The 8,603-nt window shown below is 44.1% G+C and overlaps 1 protein-coding gene across 1 annotated transcript; it reads right to left on the bottom strand.

The window, feature by feature from the left end:
- Positions 1–4,989: 4,989 nt before the first annotated feature.
- On the bottom strand, positions 4,990–7,825 carry hoxb1a (homeobox B1a). Its single transcript, XM_070980606.1, has 2 exons — positions 6,973–7,825; positions 4,990–5,354 (listed from the first exon to the last, which is right to left on the bottom strand). The coding sequence occupies exons 1-2, from the start codon at positions 7,823–7,825 to the stop codon at positions 4,990–4,992; spliced, it is 1,218 nt and encodes a 405-aa protein (XP_070836707.1).
- Positions 7,826–8,603: the final 778 nt, after the last annotated feature.

Below are 8,603 nucleotides of genomic sequence, written 5' to 3'. Positions count from 1 at the left end.
GACATCATCAGGCTTTTTGTGTCACACTTGGCAAAAACAGGCTGAGTTGTTGTGTTCTTGTGACAAGTAAAATGAACTTTACTTCGTTTTTGGTGTCAGTCAGGGCGTCTTCCTAGAGCCACTATTTTACAGCTATATTCCATAATCGTACAAAGAGAAAAAGAAAAGATTAAAAACAATAAGTTGGAAATATTTAAAAATTCCAGCCCAGTATTGTAAGGAAGTACATATAAATTGGACAATACCATGCCTGACAACTTACGTCCAGTGCCAACATCCAGTGCCAATGCAGGAGGCTCTGTGTCCTTTATGTAGTGACGTGGGAAGTAAGTTGAAAGAGTTTCAGTCACAACTGCAAACAGACTCTTGGTGGTTGGGTATAGGGAAATGCAGAAACTGTCTAAATGCAGCCGAAGATGAGGTTACTTTAAAGTAGAGTTTTGTTTCTGGTGTGTGTGTGTGTGTGTGTGTGTGTGTGTGTGTGTGTGTGTGTGTGTGTGTGTGTGATGAGGTGATGACTGAGCTTGCCACCCAGGCTCCAGGGCATGCATCTTTAGACCAGCAGAGAGGAGAGAGAGATGAAGATGAGGAGGAGGAGGAGGAGGAGGAGGAGGAGTGTGTTTACATGTTTAGATATCCCAGAGGCTCTCCAAAGGTCAACAGGTCGGCGAGCCACCCGGAAAGCCCCCGCTACATTCCTCACTGTAGCCCTGCATGTGTGTATGTGTGTGGGGTCAACCAGAGGCCACGCAGCCATGTGAGAGGCCTGACAGCCATTGAAATGCATGAAGCTTTCTGTATGCTGTCTGTATGTTGTGCTCTGTCAAACGTTGTGGTCCTTTAATCCACGAGGAGGAGACAACCAGCTTTGCTTCCTCCTTAATCATTTCCTCTTTCCCTCCTTCACTTTCTTCTCCTGGCTCAAACTCCTGCGGGACTGGAGTGCATATTTTTGTAGTGTTGAAGTGACTACAGCTGGTCACTGTAGTTCTTAATAAATATTACTCAAACAGGATTAAAGTTATTGGGTAATATTTTCAGTGGAGGATTAATCGACATTTGCTGCTACCTCGGACAGTGTTTGTGGGACTGAGTCGAAATAAACTACAGTTTGTGTTCATGGTCATGAAGGAGCACATGACCCAGAGCTGCAGTGTGACTCACTGTTCTGATTTCAATACTGTTTGAACAACAATATAGCACAGAGAAATAAGCTCGGGCTTGTTGGTAGGATACATTCAGTGCTGGTTTTGGTCTTTTCATGTGAGCTGTTGACAGCTACACTTACTCTTAGACATTAGTGCAGTCCAGCATCTCCTGTCCTATAGTCACACTATCACATCCAGTTTAAGCTGTTAGGGTCTCTCAGGGCAAAGTTTACCCATGTTGAATATTTCAACGAGGGGCTCCAAGTTACATGGGCGCACAATTCTGAAAAAATAAAAGTCTCAAAAGTGTATTTTCACACAGGATCCTTCTTTATGGCGGCCTCAATATCAGTAATTAAGAAGGACCATCATCATGTTGATGTTGCAACTGTGTCAGCTAGAAATTACAGTTATATATTACTAAATTGTTTCCCAGTCACATTGTGGTGACAGTAGTAATCACTGGTTGTATTTTGTTCAGATGTTCAGACACATTTTGAGTGAATGAAGTGCTGACTGCATGCACCATACCACAGTCACAGGGGTGGTCAGGGTGGATGCTTGGTGTACAAAACCCATGGACTCTGGCACAGAGGGTTCACATCCTGAGGCCTGTCTGTGGTTAGAATTAGCTTTTTTAGCTTTGTGTATTGTTAGTCAACATTTTACTGATACGTTCACTATCAACAGTTTGACTTTTCCCAAACATTTCTAAGTCCTGCTGGGCCATGGTAGGCACCAAAATCCTCTCTGTGGCCCCACAGTGTGCCGGGAACAGGCCCGGGATTATAGATGTTTGCAAAGTAGCACAGCTTTCAAATGCTGGATGCTGCAGCAAATCTCTATCTCTAATTTACGAATCAGTGAATTTATATAATGCACAGAGCGCAAAGAGTACAAAAATCATCTCAGCAGTGAATGGACAGAAGAATCTTTAATTGAGGTAGCTTAAAGTAGAAAAAGACAGATAGGAACATGATTGGGAGTGTTTCTAAGGCAGCAGAACTAATAAAACTCAGCCAGTCTGCTCTCATTTAAAAACAACAGACATCATTGTAAAAAACATACGGTCACATCAGTTCACAGTACTGGCACACCTTTAACCTGACAACATTACACACGAAGAGATTTACTCCTGAATGATGTTCAATAACTAATCTGTGGAGAAAAATGTGTATCTGAACTGAAACTTTGGCTGGCTTGTCAACTTGTCTATGTATTTAATTAGCCTGTGATATGTAGGAATAAAACTATTCCCATTTGTAATGTTTTCAGGAATCGTGACCTTCAGCAGTAACAAGAGAAGATGCTCCTGGGGAAAACACCCCCTTCACATACACTGTCCCATAAACTGTAATCAATAACATAAAATGCAATCAATAATTTACTCTCGTGGGGGAAGAGAGGCAGTACATAAGTCTAACAGGCTTTAGCCTCTTTTTCAGTAGCTTTCTTTAATCCATGCACACACACACACACACACACACACACACACACACACACACACACACACACACACACACACACACACACACACACACACACACCACATTAACCCCTGAGTCTAACTAACATGTTCAACACATAACCCTGTAAATCAGGGCGTGAAGGTGTGACAGACTTTGTCATGACTGATAAAAGTGAAGGAAGAAGAATATTCCAGCTTAATGTCTTTGAGCACTTTGTCTGAAAGTGTTACCCTGTAGTCACATAGTGCAAAAGCCAGAGCTGTGTGGAGGGAAACATACACCCAGAACATTCAAAAATAGAAAAAAATATTAAAGGTTTTAAGAGTGGAACAAAAATAGCTACAACCAGATAAGACAACAATGTGTTCTGCCATTTGAGGCTCCCTGTATTCCTGATCATAAGGCTCATTTAGTTAGGCTGGGATTAGACTGGTATGTGGGTTAAGGATGGACCACTGACATCAGTTATGAAGACTTTCAGCAGAGTTTCACTGTCCCATAATGATCTAAATCTATGTCATGTCATTGAATGCAAAAACTGTAACAAAGTAACTAAAAACAGAACATTTACAAAAACGAAGCTAAACTATGTATCATCCACCTCAGATAACCCCATACCAGTTATACCCTGTAAATCTGACATCATATAAAGATGGCAAAGTGCATCCCATCATCATCATCATCATCATCATCATCATCATCACCACACTGGAAGGATCTATCATTCCCCTGTATGACACCAGTCATCTTACAGTGAAAAGTAGCTCCTAAATAAGCTGTGTCAGTGTAAAATCTGCACTCTCAACTGGGTTTTATCCAGCAACAGCTCACCAGAGGTTTTAGCACCACAAGCAGCTTCTACGTCTGCAAGAATAAAGCCACTAAAGCCACACTGTCTTTCCCAGACTTCAAAGTGGCACGGCTTTGGACAGTTTGGACAGAGCTGAGACGTATGGTCCATTCTGTTATTTGCCAAAATGTTGCTGCTCCAAAGGTCCATTATTTGGTTTTTGACCCCTTAAGAGGAAAGTTACCACAGAGTTAACCACAGCGAAGGTTATGGGCTTGGTGAGGACATGAATTGTGATCAGTTCAATCAATAAGTAATTGTTCCTTCTCAGATTGTTGCTTTTTAAAGAATTTCAGAAGCCTGAAGAATTACAAATGTCCAGTGCTTTTTTAAAAAAAATGAGAAATAGAATTTTGTGTAAGAAGGGTTTTTTTTTTTTTTTGTCTTATCTCTTAAGTTATATTGTGATCCTCACAGTGGACTGGGCTGGGAACATCTTTGTCAAGGTTCCTGCAACTTGCTGCTTTCTGCACTAAAGAAAGAACATTGTTGTGGAAGAACTTGCAAACTGTGCCGTTTTGACTGAACATTGAGACCCAGCAACTTTACATCCCAGATTAGTGATGGGAGGTTTATCTAAGGTTTTTCATTATTGTTATTTCTACAACTTCCCTTCAGTTTTACGTCTTTGCATCAGCAGCCATTACCAATCCAACCCAGTCACCAAAAACAAATGCTGGCATTGTATGTTTCTGCAAACCATGGATATGTTGAAACTTCATGTTTCTTTACGTTCAAATTTTACCTTTCAATTTTTTATTTCATGTTGTGTTTTGTTCCTAAACCTAACCAGACAACAGACCATGTTCTGACCAGGTTTGTGGTCATAGACATGCCTTGAATTGTGGTCAGCCGTTTGCCCGTTGCCTCGCCTAGCTGTCATCCCACCATCAACCCCTCGTCCTCTGGATGAGAAACACTCAGCTCAATTTTACCAGTAAGCAGAACATGTGACTTTGATCCCAGTTGTAGAAGCACTGATATGATACGAAATATCATATCAATGTTTCATAGAAATGTACAATGTTTACAAATGTTTATTCTGGTGACTGGGCTGCAACAAATGTATATTTTTGCTCACACTGGTTGCCTCGTGGCAGGCCCCCTTTATTTGTCATTACATCAGTGCACCTCTTGCTAACCCTGTAGTATCCAGCTGTAGTGCCTTTGGTGTCCAAACAGGTCACCATAGTTCATATATTTGAAGGCAACCTTCTTTTCAGTCTCTACCACAAACAACTGAACAATCAATGCAGAAGCCTCAAATAAACCAAAATGAGGGTTCAAGGTGGGACAGTTTTCCTGGATCAGAAAGTCTTCTATCCTCCTGAGGAATTCTGGGACATGTAGGAACTGAGAAACCAAAGCAGAAGTGGAGGAAGCAGGCTGAGGAGAGGGGCCATTTTCCTTTAACATGTAATACATAACAATGAATTCTTTCAAGAGTCCATCACTCAGTAGGACAAGACAGTAGGCCACCTGTTCTCTACATCGGTGCAGAGTCCACACTCTGCAGAGCCAATCACGTCGCTCGCTCTGACGACGTCTCGGAGCTCGGGGACGCGCCCGGAGACGTGGACGCGGAGGAGTGGTCGGTGTCCTCCAACTCCCTTTGGAATCCGCAGTCGGTACCGGAGGAGGAGGAGCGCGTCGTGGCGGAGGCTCCCTCCCGCTCACGCTTCTTCTGCTTCATGCGCCTGTTCTGGAACCAGATCTTCACCTGCGTCTCGTTGAGCTCGAGCGTGGCGGCGATCTCCACGCGCCGCGCCCGCGTCAGGTACTTGCTGAAGTGGAACTCCTTCTCCAGCTCCGTCAGCTGCCGCGTGCTGAAGTTGGTGCGCATGGCGTTGTTGTGTGCGCCCGCGAGGCCGAAGTCCGACACTTTGACTGGATGGAGGGGGGAGATGGAGAAGCTGTTAGAGTCTAAATGTGCAACGGGAACTTATTTTGGTCATATGAGTGAGAAATAACACGACACAGCTGAAATATCTCATATTCTAATATACTCATAGAAGTCGGAGTCTGGCCTGTATGGCTGAAATGTGTTTGTCAATCAAAACTGTTTGTTTCTCTCTATCTCTTTTTTTTCATTTGTTGACATCTTCAAACTATCACAACATACAGGCAATGTCACAATGGTAAAAGGCCGAAGGAAAACACAGGTTGAATATTAGAAGAGAAAAGGCAAATGCAAGAGAGGCGGGAGGAGGGATGGAGAAGCGGGACTGGGGGTGGGGGCTGCTTAGATAACAGAGCAGGACAGACTTCCCAGGGAGAAATAACCCGTCTGCTATATCCATTAAGACTGTGTGTGTGTGTGTGTGTGTGTGTGTGTGTGTGTGTGTGTGTGTGTGTGTGTGTGTGTGTGTGTGTGTGTGTGTGTGTAGGGGGGCATATCAGCCGTCTGGGGCCATACTGGACCCAAGCCAGACCCGCTATCAGTCTACAGATACCGCAGTGAATGAGAAAAAAAATCCACAAAAAACACACAAAAGCCGTTTTTTTATTTTGCTTTTAAACGATAAAATGTTGAAAGTTGAACCGATGTTATCTGTTAATAACACGAGCAATGCATATAAAAAGTTCATGTTTTCATTTCCAATTCTTTGTTCAGTTCAAATCTTCTTCTTATTATTATAATTTTTCTGTATGTATTTAATTTTCATTTAAAAGAGATTCAGCAGCCAGTTGGTGTCTACGTGATTTTAAAAGAATATTTTTTCTTTTTTTTAATGTTGAGTCAATTTCTATGTTTTCAAGGATGATCAAATGAAATGCTTCACTTTTGATGCAGCGTTAGTCTTTGTGGTTTCCACCATGACAACAAATGTTGTATTGTTGTTGAAAGATCTGTGAAATGAACTCACAATAAAAATAAAAAGTTATTTTAGTTTTTATTTATTTATTTTTTTGCTTATTTCTCTCTTCTTCGGGGTTTACAGTGAAACGAATTCAGACTTGAGTGATTGAGACAATTGAAAAGAAGAGAGAAACAGATGGAAAGTAGCATTTACATTAGAAAAGTGTGACGTGTATGTATGCAGAGAAAACTGAAAGTGAGGCCCGCAGGGAAATGAAACACTTTCTTAGCTAACAGCCTGTTATTTACAAAATAAAAATAAATAAATAAAAATGTAAATTTCGTTATTTATCAGCGAATCTCGACAGCTGATGTAGAAGCTTTATCAGAGCGTTTAGATAATCAGAAAATGTTTTAAAGCTTGTCCCGGGCGTCTTTCTTTTTCTTTTTGTGCATCTGACTGTTATTAACCGATGGACCATTGTTGCAAAAAGCTACTTCTTTTAAATCTTTGGCTGTAACGTTTCTAATGAGCCACTGTGATAAATGCAGAGGAGGCCTCTGCTCCGCATCCTCAGCGGACACACACACCACTGAGGGATACGTAATCTCAGCATTTGACTACCTGCAGGCTCGACCCTTTAATAATGCTTTGACAATAGCCTTAATTAACAAAATTAACGCCAGAAAAATCAAATCCCTTACCTGTTTTAGGCGGGTTCCTCTTCACCTTCATCCAGTCGAAGGTCTGCCCCTGGCCGGCCTGCTGGTTCTCCTCATCCCCCCTCTCTCGGTCCTGAGAGACCGGTAGCTCCCCGTAACCTCCCCCGTGTGGGAGCCCCAGGTAGCCCGCTGCGTCCAGACCCCCACCAAGCTGCTGCGGGTACTGCGGGCCGGCCAGAGCGCCCTGAGGCCCGCAGTAGGCCCCGGCCAGGGCCCCATAGCTTGGGCCGACGGTGCTAGCAGAGCTGGAGAAGGTTGATTGATGATAGTAGGTGGAGGCCACGGGCTCCTCCATGAAATACTGAGAGTGAATGGTGTTGGGAGGGCCCGTCGCAGCAGCATACTCCGTGTTTCGGGCGCACGCCTGACCCGCATAGGCCCCGGCGTTGCCGCTGTTCCCGTTATTATAATGAGACAGTGTTCCGCTTTGTAAGCTTTGTGTTTGGTGAAGGTGAGGATGGTAGCCGTTGTGCGTCTGCTGATGCTGTTGTTGCTCATGATGATGATGAGGATGTTGCTGATGATGCTGGGTCGCCCCTGTGGTCCCGTGCGCTCCTTCACCTCCAGTGCGCCCGTACAGCCGCCCGTCCCCGGTGTAACCCGCTCCCCCGGCGCTGCTGTCACTTCTCGTCCCGTTAACGGCAGATGGAGAGCCGACTGGTCCTGTGTGGAAGGCGCCGGAGGTCACCGGGAAGCCCTGATGCTGATCCAGAGGGTGGTGGTGGTGATGCAGGTGATGATGATGGTGGTGATATCCAGACTTTGGCGCAGAATAAGCGCCGGTGCCCGGTCGGTTACAAATGGAGTATTCCACAAACGAGTTCATGTTGTCCATGCAGACTGGAGGCACGGTGAGGCTGAATACAAATGAAAATGATCAGCAGGAAGCAGGAGCCCACAGATGAAGTTAACAGAACTTAGTTAGGGGGAAAAAAATCACAAATCGAACAATTCCATTTAAAAAGTTTTCTAAAGTAGGCCCTAAATAGTTTGATGTGAAATCCCTGTGCTGAGAGAACATAAACCGCGAAAAACAAACACAAGAGGAAAAAGAAGGATTTTTTTTTTTAAAAAAAAAAAAAAAAAAAAAGAAGCATAAACTCGAAAAAGTGTTCAGCAAAACAAGAGAAAAACGAAAATCAAAACGTCAGAAAGTTCCAACGTGAAGGAAAAACGTGGAGTCTGCACGTCCCCAGCCCGAAACACACATGAATAATGTGCTCCTCTGTGTGATGGTGCGCGTAAGCGGAAGGCCTGACGCTGTCAATGGCTCAGCTCAACCTGGGATTTCCAAACGCTCATCAGTGACACGGTGAAACACCGCGAGAAGACAGGGAGAGTCCAGTCACCTCATCACCCCCACACAGGTTCCACTCCGTCCCCCTCCATTCTCTGCTTTCCTTAGTTTCTCTGCTTTCTCCTCTTTGCTGTCTCTCTCTCTCTCTCTCTCTCTCTCTCTCTCTCTTTCTCTCTCTTTTCGGTGTCACTTCTTTTCTTACCTCTGCCGCGGGTCACGTGGTCCGTCGTCATGTCGCCTATGGTGACCGGAGGCCAGAAGATTGTCAGCCAGTCTTAGAAGCGGGGAACCAGCCTCTGTGTGTGTGTGTGTGTGT

The sequence above is a fragment of the Chaetodon trifascialis genome, chromosome 15 (assembly GCF_039877785.1).
Source record: "Chaetodon trifascialis isolate fChaTrf1 chromosome 15, fChaTrf1.hap1, whole genome shotgun sequence".
Taxonomy (NCBI): Eukaryota; Metazoa; Chordata; class Actinopteri; order Chaetodontiformes; family Chaetodontidae; genus Chaetodon; species Chaetodon trifascialis.
Note: the sequence above shows the minus strand (reverse complement) of the source record. Positions and strands in the feature narration are given on the sequence as shown.

Bases quoted from the DNA above. Each gene is read 5' to 3' on its own strand.
- hoxb1a (XM_070980606.1), bottom strand. From the start codon at position 7,825: ATGGACAACATGAACTCGTTTGTGGAATACTCCATTTGTAACCGACCG. The intron at 5,355-6,972 runs GTAAGGGATTTG...CCCTCCATCCAG, and splicing joins GAGGAACCCGCCTAAAACAG to TCAAAGTGTCGGACTTCGGC.